Source organism: Coenobita brevimanus, chromosome 39, assembly GCF_032717465.1.
Source record: "Coenobita brevimanus isolate Jiangsu-jjx chromosome 39, ASM3271746v2, whole genome shotgun sequence".
In the NCBI taxonomy this organism is placed as follows: Eukaryota; Metazoa; Arthropoda; class Malacostraca; order Decapoda; family Coenobitidae; genus Coenobita; species Coenobita brevimanus.
Window position 1 is genome coordinate 16,318,067 of NC_136992.1, and position 20,814 is coordinate 16,338,880.

Sequence of the window (20,814 nt, forward strand, 5' to 3'; positions counted from 1 at the left end):
CTACTAATGATTTATAACTGTTCCTCTCCTCTACTGACATCTGGCCAAGAATCTCTATGCTGCATCCTGAACCCCTTTGCGTCCTGCGTCCCCAGCATAGGACGAACCTGGCCATTTTCAAATTTGATAAAGAAGGGAAACCCAGAGCAGGGATCTACGAGCTTTGCTACTATGAGCCAACAGGCACAGGGCGGGACGCCAAGCACCCTTCCTGCAAAATCCCTCACACAGGAACCCTGGGAGCTAAGGAGTTAAACACTGACAAATCTACCAGTTTCTTAAACCTCTTTGTGCCCCGCATCCCCAGAATAGGATGGAACTGTTTTTTTTTTCAAAATTTAATATGGACCTACGAGCTTTGCGACTATGAGCTGACAGGCGGAGGGCGGTATGCCGAGCACTCTTCTGGCAAAATCCCTTGCACAAGAACCCTGGGAACTAGGGGGTTAAGTCTAGTAGCAAGCTGCACTGCCCTCTGCCTATCATCCCAACCATTCTGATCTGCAAGTAACTCAAACTGCACACAGTAAGCTTCCCAGGATACTTGTCCATCAAATTCTTGAGATTTCTTTTTAATTGGACCCCCATTATAGCCATGCACTTCACTGGTTTGGGGCCTAAAACCTGGGGCATCATAATAAGGTTTAGGACTTAAAACTCCTACATTCTGAATATTCATCCCTGTTATGCTGCCTTTAGATGCCTGGGATACATCAAGATTCACTTTACACAATCTAATCTTTTCATATGCTCCCTGTACATTAACCTGAGGCTCAGCAGTGCAATATTTCTCTACAGCCTCAGGTCTCTTGCAGATTATCTTTACATGGTTGATTACATGCTTCAACTGGTTATCTACATGCTGTCAGCACTCCATCACTCTTCCCTTAATAATCTTCAACTGGTCATCTACATGCCGTCTGCATTCTGTCACATTATTGCTTACCTTAAATTTCTGCTGCCATAGCTCAGCATATACTTCCTACTTAAACTGTTGCTGTTCTTTCTTTATTTCTCCCATGAAAGCATCTAGCTGTCCTTGCATCCTCAGTTGTAATAATAATAATAATAATAATAATATTATTATTATTATTATTATTATTATTATTATACTTTATTTAGTCTTTTGTACATTGTAGAACAGAAACTTGGTTTGGATTGGGCTCATGTCTTTTAAAGCTATGATAAAAGACATTTACACACTTTCACACATTTAAGACTAATACAAATACTAGATAAGTATGAGTAATTTCTAATTGCTGAATGGATGATAACTCCCTCTGTTGCTCCTGTAACACCTCTAGTCGTTCATATCATTCTCTCTGTTCTTCATTTTGTGCCTGTAACTGTTCTTTGATTTCGTTCTTGAGCTGGTTCTTCACTTTGTACCTCTAACTGTTCACTTTGTGCTTGTAATTGTTCTGAGTTCTTTCTGCCGTTCATTATTCACCTGTAATTATTCTTTGAATTCTTTCTGTCCTTCATTCTGTGCTTGCAATAACTTCATGATTGCACCCAGGGACACCTCCTCCTGCCCAGCTGGGCTCCTTGTCTGCATATCCCCTTGCTCCATGTCGAAGATTAGGCTCACTGCAGTGCTTTTCTAACGATCCCACTCCTGACACCACTGTTACGTCCCCATCCCACACTGCCACAGGCTCCAACAGCAGTGGTTCAATACAAGAAGGACATTGCCCAGAGAGTTGTTTTTTCTGGGGTCAGCCTTGTAGTGTGCAACAACAAGACTAGCTCAGACATTGTAAACAAACACTGGCTACTCAAAAGTCTGCTGTCTTTATTTACCAAGTAATTACACATAATGCTTGCCAACTACACTTTTCACAAGTCCCGGAGCTATACAATCTTTGCTAACTGCACTGACACTGAACTGACACTGAACTAAACTCAAACTGAACTGCAACTCTTCTAGTCCCTTCCCCATCCGTATATAAGCTTCCCATTTAATAGAATGATCTACAACATCCTCGCAAAAGTAACAGTTACCAACTCGGAGACATCCAAAATATCCAGAGTTTTCTTACACTGCGTAACACTCTAAATTATTTAGCATACCAGATTAAATAAAATTACATAATGCAACAATCACATAAATAAAACATTACAGAGGAAAAGAGCACAAAATTTATTGCATAACTTTACAAAATACCTCTGCTCACAAATAGCAGACTAACTGGCAACTGTGACACATAAATGAACTACGAACTTTTACTGAGAACCTTCCAGTACTGTCTGACTAGGAAGTCCCACTTCTCAACAATATATTCAAAAGTAGATGTAACAGCAGAATGTACAGTACAGTCACACGTGCCACACTTTATTTTTTAGTTAATGGCCCAAAATTTGTGGCTGCAGAGAAAGCCAGTAAAAGAATGAATGAATGAATGAAGAAGAAGAAGAAGAAGAAGGAAAGGAGAAGACGAAAGAGAAGAAGAAGAAGAAGAAGAAGAGAGAGAGAGAGAGAATGTACTGCTGTGTGACCTTCAGCATTGATGATTCCTGTAACCTTAACCCCTTCAGCCCAAGGACATCTTTTTCTTTTACAACCAACTGACGAATTATTTCAGCTTTCGGGAAACCTGTGTATGTGTGTAGGTACTGAATGTGTATACTCATTGTAAGAGTGTACTGTGCATATTGTAGGTGCATATGTATTTATGGGATGTATTATAAGTGCGTACATATTATATGTGCAATTATAAATTAACTGCATGGACAAGGAGGAAATGAGAACATTGTAAAGCCGTAGCAAATCCTTCTTTATATGTATATATATATATATACATGTATATATAGTAGGATTTGCTACAGTTAAATGACATAAAGACTAGGACAAATTTGAGATTGAAAAGGGCGTGCAGCAGCGAGGTAGCCTGCTGTACAGTTTCACCAGAATTATTTACAGCATGCCTAGAAAGAAGTTTCAGAAAGCTAGACTGGGAAAACAAGTGAGTAAACATAGGTGAAGAAAACCAAAAACATTTAAGATTCGTAGATGACCTTTTCCTTATCTCAGAAACAACAGAGACATTGCCAGAAATGTTAAATGACCTAAAAATAGTTTCAAAGTAGCACTAAAGATGAACTGGAATAAAACTAATGTTTATTCCAAATACACCAAACAGCATCATCAGAATAAGCAAAGAAATTCTTGAAGAAGTCGGGGAGTACAATTATTTGGGGCAAATACGAAAACTAATGGAAGACCATGATAGTGAACTAAAAAGATGCATTACAGTTGGTTGGAAAGTTTGGTAAACATAGACATAATGAAAAGTAGCTTGCCAGTATGTAGGTATAGAACAAAAAGTATATAAAGAATGTATAATCCCAGCTATGACATACAGTTGTGAGACCTGGAAACTGACAAAATCGATACAATATCTTCAACCTGCCGTGTGCCACAGCCGTAAATATACGGTCCGCCATGTGGGTGCACAAATTGCCACAACCATCAATATACGGTCTGTGACTGAAAATTTCGTCAAAAATAAAAAATTCAAATTTGGTGGGAGATTTTTGGTAGGCTCAGTCCTGCACCTCTGTAGGGCTGGTACCGATGCTAAGACTCACCCATGCCTCCTCCAGGCCCCAAGGGTAGCCATCTCCTCAGTCTTATTTTGACAGTGAGTGAGTGAGCATCATGTCGCACCAAGGTCATTCCCAGTGTGAGATTGATGATCTCCAGATGGTCCCCATTGATGGTGAAAGTGATGCACCAGTTGATGATGATGCTGATAAAGGCTATGCAAAAACTATTTGACATGTGAAACACTAACTCCAAAATTATGAACATTTATCTGATAAATGCCACTCATATGTTGTAATGTGCCCCAGTACATCATTATGCTTGGGGACAGTTCCCACATCATATGTGTACCTTCCAGGCGTGTCTCTGGGTCATTTGGGATGGTTATCCAAGAAGATTATGCCAGTCTCCTACCTCAGCTCACTGGGTGTCACGGGGAGGCCCAACATTTCAGCAGAAGGCCGAGAACAAATCGACCTCATAATCGACCCAGCTTCTATGAGTACTTCTGTGGCTGTTTTCCATGTTTGCTCATCATGCCTCAAAAAAAAAAAAAAAAAAAGTAGAAAACTGGGAGGCACCACGGCTCCATGAGGATCCCAAGTTGGGCAGCACATGGTGGGTTAAGAGGCAGGAAAAGATCAACTTAGGTGAGAGAGCATATTAAGGTCAAAGACAACATGGAAGTTATATAAGAATAGAAATGGAGGTGGGGAGGTCATGTAGCAATAATAAGGAATAACCAATGGAGCAAGATGATGACTGACTGGGCTCCAAGAGACTGTAAGCACAGCAAAAATAGGCCAGACAGGATGTGGAGAGATGAGATGGAAGAAGTTTGTAGGCCAAACGTGGCAGAGATTCCATCAGTCAAGGAATTCGTGGAAAAGGATGGAGGAGGTCGTTGTTCAGCAACAGATTTGCAATGGCTGATGATGATGATGATGATGATGATGACGTATTGTATGTGTTTATGTATTATGTATGCATATGTATTATATGTGCTTCCCTATTGTATGTGTGTACATACTGTGTGTACATATTGTATGTGTGTGTACATATTGTATGTCTGTGTATGTATTATGTGTATGTATGCACTGTATGTGTATACATATTGGATGTGCATATGTACTGCATGTATGTATTGTCTGTTTACATGTATGTATGTACTGTATGTGCATACATACTGTATGTGTGTATGTATCATATGTGTGTACATATTGTATGTGCGTAGGTATTGCAGCTGCCAGCTTGCATATGGGCATGCATCTCATCCCTACACGTTCAAGCGGTGTTTTACAGGTACTGATGGTCAGCTGATACAGAGTTGAAGAACTCTATTTCTACCGCTGGAGAAATGACACGTCCCCCCCACCCACTGCTGTACACATCGCACAGGTATAGGTATGGAAGACTTTTGAGAGCAAGGGTGTTGCTGTTGTTGCGTAACCCCGGTCCGTCTGGCCAAGCAGATGCATCGACCACAAATAAGCATCTGCTTCTGTGAGGCCGTCGTTCAAGTCCAGTATACGAGTATTACAGTACCGCACATACACTGCATTGTAGACAGGGCTTCACCAGGGTCGGGCCAGGATCCTTCCCCAGGCGAGGTGCAAGGAAATATGAAGAGGTTTGGCTCCTGGGTGGATGCCGAAGCTGCTCCATCCAGGGTTCACTACGTGTAGGCTTCTCATCAGCGCCTGAGTGTAGGGTGAAAAATGAAAGTGGATAACTGTGTTATTCGAGTGACTGTTTGTATGTGAGAGTATCATGGAGGGGACCTTAACAGGGTGTGGACACGTGCAGACACCACCAAGGACATCAACAGGATTGGAAGACGTAGTTCCCGTTACCCACCACACCACCGGGGCTCTCCTTTCATTGTGGAGGAGAGTAATGGAGATTGTTTTAAAAGAAGTCTAATTCAAATGATATTGTATGGAGGTGGTAAGAATGAAATAAGATAAAGACGCCATCGTTGTGAGATGACCTTCAGTACGATGACGTATTTATTTTTTAATACTATTCTTGGTATCACAGCTGGATTTTATTCAACTAGGGTAGACTTCAAACTGAAGGAGGTTGGACTCACTGTCACCTGGGAGTAGCAAGAAATTAATCCAGAAGCATATGATGTTGCCCTAGTAAACACATGTATTATTTTTCTGCATTACCGTACTTATTTCTAATCTCACCAGTCGAAAGGGTTTTCCTGCTTGAATCTTCATAACCCTAAATGATATTTATCCTCCCTGGGAAAAACTTCTAGCTGGGGAAACTAGGTATAATCTTTAGCAATTTTGGAACGTGTGAAATTAGGTAGTCTTTACAAATTTTCGAAGTGGTGGAATTAGGTATAGTCTTTATTAACTTCTGAACTGGACGAATTAAGTACAGTCATTATTATTTTCTTCAGTACTAATGGGCTCTCCTGTGCTCAACAAGATCGTCTGGTAGTGGCAGGAATAAACTATAAAAAAACATTCTTGTACTGAAGGGAGTATTATCAGTCTTGCTATCGCCAAACGATTTTGCTTGGCTCAAAATAGGTCTGTCTTAGGAAAAAGGTTACGTAACTCAGTAAAACAGTTGCATACTGCTCAATTTTTACTTTAATTTGATCTGAAACTGCAATATTTCCATCTTTAATGCCTGGTTGTAACGAGCTTAATTGCAGAATATGCTGCTAGTCACGAAGAAGTACTATAGAAAGGATGCAGTGCCGCAGTATTGTCTTATTCTGCCACTGAGCTGAGTGAAATAAAATGCAAAAGGACAAAACTCTGGCTCGGCTGAAGGCTGATTGATGATTTACACTAAGAGCATCGTGGCAGCGTAACAACAGGAGTCATTGCCGTCGACTTAAGGTAAAATACGAGTAAGATACGTTTATTCACTGAGTACGATGACATTCTGTAGTCTGTGCTTGCACACAGTCCCATTCAGCCTGGTAATGAAGGCGAAAATCAAATCTATATCTAACCCCTCCGCCAAATGTCTCTCGTAAGTTGAATAAAGTCGTCTGCAGATAGCGAAGGTATTATATTCTTTTTACTCTAACTTGGCCAAAATCTCTCCATCATAATTGCTCTATTATAGCAAAAGATTAACACTAGAATGTAGTGTTAGTCACGAACAGGTGCTATGAAATGGATGTAGAGCTGTAGCATGATCTTGTTTTTCCACCGTGTCACGTGAAAGAAGGTACAAAATGGCGAAAATCTAGGCGAAGTTAAGGTGAAAGGATGATAAAAATGACGTCCTCGGGCTGAACGTGTTTAGTCGTATTTAGTTATCACACATAATTTGTGGTGCTAGTGAGGGACGCCTTCATGTGGTGGCACCGGTATGACCAGGTGACTCAACTGCCCGGCTATACAAGCATTCTTCACTTACTTCCCTATTCCCTCTCCCCCCAAAGAGGATGGTGTACTGCAGAAGCGTAGTTTAAGCCTTCTGTTTTCTAGGTTCACATTTCAAAAGAACGTGGGACTACTACTGCTATTTATTATTTGTGGCAGGCAGGTTTTATCAATGAGCCATTATATGCAGTTACAGTCAGCAGATCATATATATTCTCGAAGTAATAATAATAATCTATCTATCTATAGCCCGACGCCCTAGTCCCGCAAAGGGTGGCCGCAGACAAAACGCCTCCAAGTCACTCTGTCACCCACCATTTGACTCCCCTCCCCCCAACTCACCACCCCCCTCCCTCATATACCTCTCAACTCCATCCCTCCACCTCATCCTCGGTCTACCTCTCCCTCTCCCTCCCTCCACCTCACCTACATACACCCTCTTAGTCAGTCTTTCATTCTCCATTCTCTCCTCATGTCCAAATAATAATAATAATAATAATAAAATCTAATTAAATCTTGGTAATCAGTGAGTTTGTTTACACTGTCTTGAAGTCGTGCCACAACCTAGTAAAAGCTTGTTAATCATAATTATCTTTCTCAGGCTCCTGTGACTTACTCTCAGCTGAATAAAATCGTCTGGCGTTAGTTGGAAAACCTCACCTTGAAAATGTGAATGTCGAGAAGTATGAGCACTCTCCGCCACTACGATTCACTCTCAGCTGAGTAAATTTGTCTGGCGTTAACTGGAATAGAGGTGGTTAAAAACGAGAAATTTAGCAAGACCTCTAAGTTTTGACACAGTTTCGAGGCAGTGGAAAGAAGTGTTTCTCAAACTTTTTCAGTTCATTCCCCACTTGTGGGGATCTTAATATCCTCGTGGTCCCCCTCAAGTTTTCTCTCAAGATCCTCACAAATAACGATGGGAAAAAAATGTTTTGGTGCTCCCCATTTATTTTAATACTTATTACAATCAATCAGAATGCATATTTTGTTACATACCAGTATAGATGACACTGCTTTCAGTCAGTCGACTGATTCGAGTCTGAGTCACTGATAACGCACATCTCATACCTGGGTCTATATCCAACCGGTTTCGGCTTTTATTTTTATGTGCAAAAGAGTGGAGAAACCAGATTCGCATAAATAAGTTGTGGAAAATGGCAAGTGGATTCTACGTGCCATTTCACAAACTTTTGACATGACTGATACACGGGGCACCAAAACACAGAGATTTTTCTTCATAAAGGTCTCTAGCAGCAGAATCATTCTTGAGATCAAGGAATTCGTCCTGAACATCACTGGGAATGGCGGCAATATCAAGAGTGTCAGAGAAAGAATTCCTCATCAATTTCCCTTCTTCCTCCTTGAATTCTGGGAAGTATCTTTTGAACTCACATTCCAAGGATTTTAAGTGCTGAATAATTTCGCTTTTGAGTGATGGGTCAAGTAGGTGATCCTCTCCAGTCTCGTCAAGAACAATTCGAGTATTCTCAAGAATGGCAACATGTTCTGCACCCACTTTCCTTTGCCAGTCATGGAGTTTAGCAAGAAATGCATGCGTGCAGTCCATGATGTGAAATACATTTCTTTTCTTTTCTTTTTGCATGAGATTCAGCTTATTTAGCTGCTCAAAAATGTCGGCCAGGTATGCAAGACGTGGATCCTACAACGCCTTGATGAAGAGACTTAATTGATCATCCTTCCCTTTCATTCCCAGGAAAAGCGTAAGCTCTCCGCAGCTCAATTACTCTCTTCACAATATTGCCCTTAGAGAGCCATCGCACTTTGGAGTAAAAGAGGAGAGATTCATGCTCTAAATCCATGACTTCACAGGGTTTCTGGAAAAGGTGTTAGTTCAAATCTCCTGCTTTCACAAAACTGACATATTTTCACCGTTGCCTCCACGATCTTGCAAAGGGTATTAGGTGGGTTTTTGACGCCAGTGCAAAACGATGGATCATATAGTAAACGACTTTCGCAGTCGGAGCTACTTCTTTAACGTGCCTCTATAGCCCCGATTTTGATCCCAGGATCGCCGGGACTCAATCAGTATAGACTCCACAACAATTTTCCCAGGCTATTCCGTTAGCTGTGAAGAAAGAAGTCAACTTTTCCATTACATCTAAGCTTTTGTTGTGGTTTCAAGCTGTGTACAAAACAGATATTCATCTTTGATGTCATGCATGAACACATGTCTATCAAATATGAGCAACTGTGCACGAAAATTCACATCCGTTGACTTATCCAACTGTACTGCGAACATACCATTAGAGACAATTAAATCTCCTGTATTACTTAAGCCGCGTTTTCGCGAGGCTTTTAGACCGGTATCGACCGGTTTAGACCGGTCTTATTGCTGTTCTGGCGAGACAATTAGACCGGTACAGACAGGTCCAAAGCAGTCCTGCCCCACAGCTAGCCTAGGCGAGACCGGTCTGCGCACAAACGTATGCGCGTCAGCAACAGCCACGAAGGAGGCGAGGAGCGTCCGTGGCAGGGTGTAAACATCGATGGTCAACAATGGCGGACTTGGTAATAAGATTTGTTTTAAATTACATTTTTAACTCTAGCAGTACCCGTGATCATCCAAGAGGAACCAAATAAATCTTACCATGAAGTAGAGGCTTTGTATTACTACAGATTGCACGAAATAAGGTTATTAAAGCATTAATGACCGAGATAAAAATCGAGGGGAAGCATGAAATTTGTGTAATCATTGCCATTCCCCGACATTTGTTTACATTCTTCTAGGCCACTCACAGTCACTCATGCAGCCAATAGCAGGATCAGACAGGATCGGACCAACATTAGCCCGTTCTCGCGATCATTTATGAGTCCAGACCGGTCTAATCCGGTCCAAAGTGGCCCGCGGAAATGCGGCTTTATTCCATGATATCATCTGACACTTCACTAATTCTTTGTTTCACTGCGTCGTTTTGACAAGGAAATCTGCTGACTCTTATGTGAACTTGACTCTCCAATAACCCACTTGACCATGCCTTAAAGTTTCGTCAATCGTGTGGGTCTTTTTCTTCCTTGCCATTTTAGTGGAAACCTCATATGATGCCTCTACTACACTTAAGTTCTGTTGTTGGAAAGCATCATTCCCATCCATGGCACTTGAAGAATATGGGGCCTTTCTCCGCATACCGAGGGTGGATTGTCATCAGATGATGCTTCAGCTTACTAGGCCTCATAGAATCATTCCTCAGCACTTTGAAGCACAGCTCACACTGAGGTTTCTTGATGTCACCAGCGAGGATTGCTGTAAATCCGTACTTAATGTATTCATCATTGTACTTCCGCTTATCAACACTGGCAGCCAACACAAATCTATATGGAAAAAATAAAAGCCAAACAGACAGAAATAGACGAATAATAAAGTTTAAAATTATATGGCAACTTGCACCAAAGTGAATTAATTCACTAAACTGATTTAGAATCAATATGGAAAAAAAATCACCTGCGTCAAAAGGCGTTCACCAAACTAGCATGATTTATTTTTACCTAGACTCAAGTGAAATAAATTTTATGCAGTGGGAAGTCACTGGTTATCAGTATTTGATTTCTTTGCAAACAACACTGCATTCGTTTGTTATTTTTTTGTTTCTAATAAGTTAGAGTAAGTTTCGTTGAAGAAACTTTCAAGTTAATAATGTAGATGTTACTACTAATGCAGTTGAAGCAAAATATCGTCTGGCATCATAGTAACTATAAAATTCTCCTAATTCTCTGCATGTGGTACCCGGGTTCTGTCGACGCCTTTGCTTATACATGCAAAGATTGTGTAAAGTCATGGTTACACTGAAAGAAAATGTGAATTATAACTTGAATTTTTTAACTGCAGCATTACACTTTAAATAATCATATTAAATCACTACCGTATCATTTGCACTCTGTCAAATAATCATATTTAATCACTACCGTATCATTTGCACACTGTCAAAATATTTGACATTAAACAGTAAATGTTGATGTAAATTGTAATGCTGAGTAGAATTTGGCTCGACCTCTCGTTCCAAATCAACTCAACACTGAGCGGGGTCCTCTTTCGAGACCGGAGCTAGTGCAATGAAGAGAGGCAGGACATAAAAACTTTCGGCAACACCATACACGTATATTATTTCAGTTAGACACAAGACACTTCAGCAGACATTACATCACAATATAGAGCAATACAAAACCTTATTTAAAATATTGTGTATCTCGCAGGATACTAGCTTCTTAGATATTAATGACGATACAACAAATCTTAGTACAGTAAATACCCGTGCGCGCGGATCGCGGGAGGGGAGAGAGGGGGGGGGGATTTGTGATTTACCAGGAAGGGGGGGGGGAGGGAGACACGGAGAGTGACTTAGAACGGCGAGGGAGAAGTTATAGTAATACTTAATAAGGCCCGATATTAACAAGGGAGTTTAGGTGTTTTCTATTGGCAAGAATTCTTTGATAATTAACTCTGGTTCTTATTTGGACTTCAAGAGCGGGGGTGAGGAGTGGGGAGGGTTTTCAGGGATAGCGTGCAGAACAAGGGAGTACAGTTATCACTCGCGGTCCTCGTAGTTTTGGCAACACTAGATTTCCGTCAGTACAACTTATATACTACACATCTCCCTGGTAGGTTATGTAGGTTCGCACTTCCCAACGCGTAACAAAGTCGGAACCCTCGTAATTTCTATTCCATTGTATTATTAGTTTAACTAATAGCACTCTAATGATGTATTATCCTTTCCTTGGGCTCTAGAGAGAAGTCCTTAATAAACTCGGGATGACACTCGCACGTATTTTCACTTGGGGTCTCTACCCCTATTCTCGCCCGTTAATGTAGCATTATGTCCTGGGTTACCCCAATGGAAATTATATGAAATCACGCACTAGTCTTATTCTAAGAAAAAAGGAGTCACACTTAACCTACTTCACAATTGCGGATCCTCGTATCTCTGGTAGAGAGAAACACCGTTACCTCGGCGATGATCCTGTTGGCTGAGGGTGTCGCCAGGGTAGGGCGAGCCGGGAGGGCACGGGGCGACTCACTAGGGCGTCCTCTCACGTCCGGGGTCTTCCGGACTGGGCTCCGGACTGGGGCCGAAGAGGGCTAGGAACCTCTGGGTCAGGTCCCGGCGTCGCGGGGGCGTGGTGAGGTCTCACCCGGGTGTCCTGGGGCGGGCCGGAAGAGGCGACGGACTGCGGTCTCCTATGGGCAGGGGCGCCGGCAGGGAAGGACTGCGGCAGCGGCTGTCACGGGGGCCCGACAGGTGGGTCTTCTCAAGGGCCTCGCGCAGGGAACAGAGGCCGGGGGAGACAGGGAGGTCTTTCCTCCTCAGTATACCCTGGGAGCGACCATCGATCGTCTCTACCGGGGTGCTGAGGGAGCGACCGTTGATCGTCTCTACCTTAGCTTGCAGGGAGCGACCACTGATCGTCTCTACCTGATTTTGTTGTGAGCGACCATAGATCGTCTCTGTCTTTTTTACAGGGAAGCGACCATTGATCGTCTCTACCCGTGTGCTGAGGGAGCGACCGCTGATCGTCTCTACCTTAGCTGTCAGGGAGCGACCGTTGATCGTCTCTACCTGATTTTGTTGTGAGCGACCATAGATCGTCTCTGTCTTTTCTTTATGGGAGCGACCATTGATCGTCTCTACCAGTGTGCTGAGGGAGCGACCGCCGATCGTCTCTACCTTAGCTTTCAGGGAGCGACCACTGATCGTCTCTACCTGATTTTGTTGTGAGCGACCATAGATCGTCTCTGTCTTTTCTTTATGGGAGCGACCTTTGATCGTCTCTACCTTGTTGTGGGGGGAGCAACCGCCGATCGTCTCTACCTTACCACTGTTAGAGCGACCATAGATCGTCTCTACCTTAGGGGTGCTGTCTGGAGTACAGTTTCTGACTCCACCCCTAGCTAACTCGGTAATTCCGCCACGCGAAGGTAGTGTCTTTTTCCTACGGTGGCGGCGGTGCGGTGGTTGCGTTTCACAAGGGCGCACGGCCCGGGCTGACGTATGCCGCTGTTGCCCGGAGTGGTGGTGGCTGGCGGCGGCTACCCCGGGGAGTCCGAGTGGGGGGAGTCCGAGTGGGGGTGTCGGCATTTCTGAGGGCAGACTCCACTGCTCCTGGTCCGCCTTGATGTTGGGGAGACTGTGGTATTCTCCGGAATACTCCGGAGAATCGATGCGTTCAAACCCACGCATTTCATAAATAATAGGCAAAAATGTGTCAAACGCAACAAAAGAAACAAAAGATACCACATATCAATGGATAATCATCCAAAAACATCGATATAATAAGAAAGTAGCAAAACACAAATAGTGTTTTACATTTGAAGCCGACTCCACCCTGTATTAAAATTTCATATTGTTTGTCATGTATTTCCAGTCAGAGCTGCTAAATCTGCATTGAAATCAGGTCTGGTGAAAGCCATTCAGTTTAAATTGAAAGTAATAGTGTTTTTTTTTTTTTTTCAGCTTTGATTTTAATTCAGATCGTTTGGTACAAGTAAACAGTTGAATTTCGTCATATATTTTAAATCAGTGTCGTATTTTTTTTTATTTTTTTTGTGCAAGTGGCCAGTGATAGTAAAAAACAAATTAATGAATGAGAAAATGAGCAGAATGAGATTACAAAGAGAATATTGTACTGGCGGAAAACAACTTTCAAAATAATTTGCCAGCATATTTAATTTATGAATATGATGAGCAGTTAGCTATAATTTATAAGAGTCATGTGCGCTCTCAGCTTGAATATTGCTCACCCTTGTGGAATGGTTGTGGAGAGGTTGCATTAAGACAACTAGACAAAATTCAAAATAAAGCTGTTAGAATCATTAACAACCCTGCCATTACATATAAACTACCTCCCCTGCAAGTAAGAAGGAATGTTGCCTCCCTTGCATTATTTTATAGATATTTTTTTGGCAAATGCTCAGACGAAGTTGCGTCCATGGTGCCACCTCTCCATGCCTTCCCTCGTGCTACACGGGCATCTGGTAGCGCTCATGACTGGAATGTCACTCAACCATATTGCAGAACTTCTGCCTATCAGAATTCTTTCATTCCCCGAACTGCATCTCTCTGGAACTCGCTTCCCCAGAGTTGTTTTCCTCCAAATTTCAACCCACAACTGTTCAAGTCTAACTGTTACAGATATTTTATGAATAGAGGACACCAGTAATCTGGTGTATGGATTATTTTTTTTTTTCCATTTGTTTTTCCTTCCTCCGTTCTGTTATTAAAAAAAAAAAAAAATGAAATATTTGAGACTGTTGTTCTTAGTACATCTCAAAAACAATAATAAATAAATCTAATATAAGGAGATGTCCACATTATAACATGGTGAAGGGCACAAGATAGACATGGTAGCGTTGACCCTTCAGTTAGTACTAGACATCCAAATTCTTGATTCTGCTGAGGATTTGCAATTCAATGTTTCCAGGAAGAGGGTTATGAGGGATATAGATGAAACACTTCACTGTAAATTGTGGTTCTTTATTAACTTGCAGTATCTCCATACATACTGGTGGGCACTAGGGGGATTAGACTTGTTCCAGGTCAGGGCAAAGCTTGAAAAGTGCTTGAAAAAACAGACAATGGCCATGCTCGACCCTTTCTCAAAGGTAGAACTTGGCTGAAGTGCACTCCCAGACTTACACCCAGACTTGCACCCCTTTTAGGGAATTAGAAGTCGATGTACTAGCTAATAATGGGGCTAGGAGAAGAAAAAATTCCAGATTGGAAGACATGACCTTTCCCTTGAGAAATGGAAACACAGAGAGCGTGCATCTCTCCTCTTAGAGAAGTGCTCAGCCTCCCTCAGTGGCCCTTATGATAAAATTTTTAATTACATATATTTTCTTTTAGTAATGTGGATAAATATCACAAAGTATATAGGAACTCTTTGGTAATATATTAGTCTCAAGTGTCATCATTCAGCTAAAAACGAAATGAATGCTGAATTGATGTAAAAAAATACACAAACTCATGGTATAAATGTAAAAAAAATACAGGATATTATGATATAAGGTGTAAAGATATTATTGGCATTTATTCTTAACCTATACAATATGTGAGAGCAATATCAACGGTAGATGTGTAAGTATGAGACCACCAGTGAGCTGGGAAAACAGAGTGGAGGAAGATATAGCCTATATATATCTATATCTATCTAAAAATCTATATCTTTATCTATATCTATATCTATCGATCTATCTATGTATCTGTGTGTGTATGTATGTATGTATGTATGTATCTATCTATCTGTTTATCTATCTATATCTATATCTATCTATCTATTTATATCTATATGTATCTACAGTATCTATATCTATATCTATCTATCTATCTGTCTCTCTATCTATGTATTTAGATATAGATAGATAGATAGATAGATATAGCTATATACCTAGACTGCTTCCCCCAAGGAAAGGGAGGTAGCTGAGACAGGACGAAACACTCCCCATTTACTCATCCATTCAAACATTCATTTGCATCTTAGCCCCAAAGGGGAGAACGGACAGATCCTCACCGCACCACACCGCACAAGGGTCAACTGCGCAATGCAATCAGTGACATCCGCAGCAGGGCCCGACAGCAGAGCTGGTTTACCCCTGCCAAATTATAACAGACCCATCCCCTTACCCGCACCTGACCTGACAAGCTGATCAGACCAAATGCGGGAGAATATCCCCTCAGGGCTGCGTCATCACTTATTCATTCACAATTTCTCTCCATTTATTTCTGTCACGCACAGCCACTCTTCCTTGCTCAATAGACATCCCTCTTGCATCCAGCGCTCTCTTCACACTGTCCATCCATCCTATTCGTGGTCTTCCTCTCAGCCTTACACCTTTCACATCAGATCTAGTTATCTTTTTCACCAGTCGCTCATTATCCATTCTCTCCATATGCCCAAACCATTGCAACACCGTCTGCTCATCTCTACCAGTCATCTCCCGAACAACTCCAGTTCTCCTTCGCACCTCATCATTTCGCACTTGATCCATATGCGTCACTCCACACATACTCCTCAGACACCTCATCTCCATTACATTCAAACTTTTCCTCTCTGCTACTCCCATATTCCATGTTTCAACCCCATATAACGCAGTCAGTACCACAACACCCTCATACAGCCTTCTCTTTACATCAGTTCTAAGCGAACAACATCTAAACACTTTTTTCATTCCTCCCAGCACCTTTCCAAATTCATTTACGAGTATTCTAAACTTCACTTCTGCATCTATTCTTCCATCCACAGCAACATGTGACTCTAGATATTGAAAACACTCTACCTCCTCAAGCAACTCGCCATTCAAAACTATATTCATTTCCCTACGATCTACCAACCTCGTACACTTCATCACTTTACTCTTATTCTCATTTACTTTCAATTTTCTCCTTTCACACACCCTTTCAAACTCCTCTACCAACTGTCTCAATCTCTCCTCTGAATCAGCCACCAGTGCAGTATCATCTGCAAACAGCAGCTGCTTCAGATTCCACTCTCCACCATCAACATTCACCAGGCTCACACCTCCACCTAAAACTCTTGCATTCACCTCCCTTACAACACCATCCATGTAAATATTAAACAACCAAGGCGACATCACACATCCCTGTCGCAGCCCCACTCTCACGGGAAACCAATCACTCACAGCATTTCCCACTCTTACACATGCTCTACCATTTACATAAAAACTTTTCACCTCTTTTAGTAACATACCATCAAGTCCATACAATCTTAAAACAGTCCACAAAGTCTCCCTATCAATTCTATCATATGCTTTCTCTAAATCCATGAATGCCCAAAACACATCCTTGCCTTTCGATAAATACTTTTCTCACACTTGTCTCACAGCAAACACCAGATCCACGCATCCCCTCCCTCTCCTAAAGCCACACTGCTCATCATCAATCACTCCCTCTGTACCCTCTCTAACTCTCATAATTAACACTCTACTATAAACCTTACCTACAACACTCAACAGACTTATACCCCTAAAGCTAGTACATTCATACTTATCACCCTTGCCTTGATACAACGGGACCACACAAGCACTTGCCCAGTCAATTGGCACCATACCTTTCACAAAGCACACATTCAACAATCTTACAAACCAGTCAACAATAGTCACTCCACCACCGTTCAGGCATTCCACAGCACACCCATCCATACCTGCAGCCTTCTCTGTTTTCATTTCGTTTACTGCCTTCTCCACTTCCTCCTTCGTGATCAAAGAATCATTCAAATCTCCCAACACATTTATTCCCTGCGCCTTTCCATCTTTCACTATCTCAGCCACCCTTTCCTCCTCTACATTTAACAATCTTCCAAAGTACTCTGCCCATCTCTTCCTTACTGCATCCATCTCAATTAACATCCTTCCATCCTCTGCTTTTACTCGTTCTTCCTTCCCAGACTCTCCCTTTCGCACCCTTTCCACCTCCTTCCAAAACATTTTCTTATTCTGTTGAAAATTCTCTGTCAGCCACCTACCCCACCTCTCATCTGCTGCCGCTTTAGCATCACGCACAGCCCTTCTCGCCCTATTCCTCTTTTCCTTATACCTTTCATATGACATCTCATCCTTCGTCTGCAGCCACACTTCATATGCACGTCTCTTCTCAGCCACAGCCATACTTACTTCCTCGCACCACCATTCACTTCCTTTTCTTACATCACCACCCACACGTCTCACATCACACACCTCTTCTGCATGCCCCACCACAGCACTCTTGAACAACTGCCATTCCTCCTCCACACTGCCATTTTCCGATCTTTCACTGCGTTTCACTCATCTTTCAATTTCTCCTGATACTCTATCATTTTCTCTCTTTTATCCAACTCACTCACTTTCAGAACCTCCCTGCCACACCTAACCCTCCTAGCTCCCACCCATCTCTTACCTACTCTTAACTTTCCCTCCACCAGGTAGTGGTCAGACATACCTCCACCCTCCCCTCTCAGAACTCTCACATCCAACAATCTTCCTATTACATTCCTAGACACAACCGCATAGTCCATCAAAGCTCTATCAGCAACCCTTCCACCCTCCTGTCTCACCCATGTATACTTATAAATATCTTTCTTCTCAAACAGCGTATTTCCAATCACCATCTCTCGCTCAACACACATCGCTATCATTCGTTCCCCATTTTCATTTCTTCCAGGCACATCATGCATACCAACTACACCTTCAACTGCTACATATCCCACTCTAGCATTCAGATCTCCCATCATTACCACATTCACATTTGCTCCAAAACTCTGCAGACACTCATCAACCTCAGATATATATATATATATATATATATATATATATATATATATATATATATATATCTGTATATATATATATAAGTAATCCATCTAATATCCGAACGCCCAATATCCGAACATCCCCACTAACCGGACAAAATCTTCCCGGGATCCAATATTCCCAAAATGGACCAAAAACCGCAAAAAATTAAAAAAAAAATCTTACCTTTTTTTCCACCCGTAATTTGAAACTGCTGCGTGGCGCCGAACAGCTGTTACACCATGGTCCCTTCAGCCCTTCATTCCTCCTCTGTCCCCCTACCCCTGTCAGGGTTGCCATTTGGTATTTTTCATTACCAAGTGTGGGCCAATTTGATAATGAAAAATTCGTTTGGTAATGAATCAGAATAATGCATTACCAAATGGATTTTTCACATGTATGAGGATACACAGGATGGAGATGGTGGATTGTTTGCTCTCTCTGATTAATCTGCTACCCTACATAGCGTGAAAATAATCAACATGGTGTTAATTATAAGGAGAGTGATTACATGTATTTCCACTTGTATATATAATTAGTGAAGAATAAATTCTAGCTTTACAAATTTGGTAATGAAAAGTTAAATTTGGTAATGAAAGTTGAGGAGATTGGTAATGTGGCCGTTGTGATCTGGCAACTCTGTTACCCCGCCATCATCAACAGTCACAGCCTAACTCCGATCGAGAGCAGATGCTCATAGCAGTGCAAGCCACAGGTGCTTGTTTTTTGTGAATAAACAGTGAATAAACTGCAATACCTCACCACTAGAACACACGGGAATTTACAGTGTTGTACAGTGTTCAGAAATTAGAATTTAGAGTGCAGAGGATTAACTGTGGACTGCAAACTGGCAGTTCAGACCAGTCCAGGAGCCAGGGACTTGTAAGTACCCAGAATGTTTAATATTCTATAAATTCACCTCTAAAACCTCATTTAATGGTTCTTTTGCATTTATTTCAGTCTTTTATGTCCCTTATTGGTGTGATTTGGGTCTTAAATAGGTGCAATGCGTGTCCAGAGGGAGTTGTATAGGTGTTTTTCTGAGTTAGGGTCCATAAGTAGAAGTCCAGGAGGCTGGGACCCAATTTCCGGACAGAATCACCATCCGGACATGCCTTTGGCTTTATTACGTCGGATATTGGAGGGATTACTGTATACATATATATATATATATATATATATATATATATATATATATATATGTGTATATTGTGTGTGTGTGTGTGTGTGTGTGTCCCCGCTCCCCCCCCCCATGGCGGGAGAGACACAATCTGGCCGCACTATGAGGTGGTACTACTACTCTGCTGCCAAGTTGTTAGGAAGAGTATTATTCTGCCACCGTAGTCCCTGCGTGTCATAAAAGGTGACTGAAAGGGGCGAGGTGATGGGACTAGGGACCCCCTCCTCTGTTTTTTTAGTTCCTACAATAAGATAGGGAATAGAAAGGGATTTGGGACTGAGTTATCCCCGTACCCTGAAGATTGGGTCTGTGAATGTGCGTGGATGTAGTACGATTGAAGCTAAAAGGGAAGAAACTGGGAGAATGTTTGTGAGAAGAAAGTTGGGTGTGTTAGCTTTGAGTGTAACAAAGATGAAAGGGAAAGGTGAGTCTAAGTTTGGAAGTGTGAATGGAAGATTGTCAGGTGTTGATAGAGGAAGAGCGACAGAAGATGTGGCCTTGTTTGTAAGCCCGGATGTGCAGGAGTGTGTGATTAAATGGAAGGAGGTGTCATCGAGATGGATGTGGATGAAAGCGAAATTTGAACCTGAGTTGAGGGTATTTGTGAGTGCATATGGGCCTAGTAGCGAAAGGGATGCAGAAGAGAGGGAATCTTTCTGGAATGATGTTGATGAGTGTCTGCAGAGTTTTGGAGCGAATGTGAATGTGGTAATGATGGGAGATCTGAATGCTAGAGTGGGAAATGTAGCAGTTGAAGGTGTAGTTGGTATGCAAGGTTTGCCTGGAAGAAATGAAAATTGGGAACGAATGATAGGGATGTGTGTTGAACGAGAGATTGTGATTGGAAATATCTTGTTTGAGACGAAAGATATTTATATTATTATACATGGGTGAGACAGGAGGGTGGAAGGGTTGTTGATAGAGCATTGATGAACTATGTGGTTATGTCCAGGAATGTAATAGGAAGATTGTTGGATGTGACAATTTTGGGAGGGTGGAGGTATGGATGATCACTGCCTGGTGGATGGAAAGTTGAGATAGGTAAGAGATGGGTGAGAGCTAGGAGAGTTAGGTGTGGCAGGAAGGTTTTGAAAGTGAGTGAGATGGATAAAAGAGAGAAAATGACAGAGTATCAAAAGAAACTGAAAGATTAGTGGAACGCAGCAAAGATCAGGAGAATGGCAGTGTGGAGGAGGAATGGCAGTTGTTCAAGAGTGCTGTGGTGGGGCATGCAGAAGAGGTGTGTGATGTGAGACGTGTGGGTGGTGGTGTAAGAAAGGGAAGTGAATGGTGGTGCAAGGAAGTAAGTATGGCTGTGGCTGAGAAGAAATGTGCATATGAAGTGTGGCTGCAGAGGAAGGATGAGATGTCATATGAGAGGTGTAAGGAAAAGAGAAATAGGGCGAGAAGGGCTGTGCGTGGTGCTAAG

At 42.1% G+C, this 20,814-nt stretch overlaps 1 protein-coding gene across 1 annotated transcript; it reads right to left on the reverse strand.

Moving 5' to 3' along the window:
• Nucleotides 1-8,092: 8,092 nt before the first annotated feature.
• On the reverse strand, nucleotides 8,093-8,479 carry LOC145396800 (uncharacterized). The gene has a single exon (XM_080270090.1). It carries the CDS (start codon nucleotides 8,477-8,479, stop codon nucleotides 8,093-8,095), a length of 387 nt encoding a protein of 128 aa, XP_080126216.1.
• Nucleotides 8,480-20,814: the final 12,335 nt, after the last annotated feature.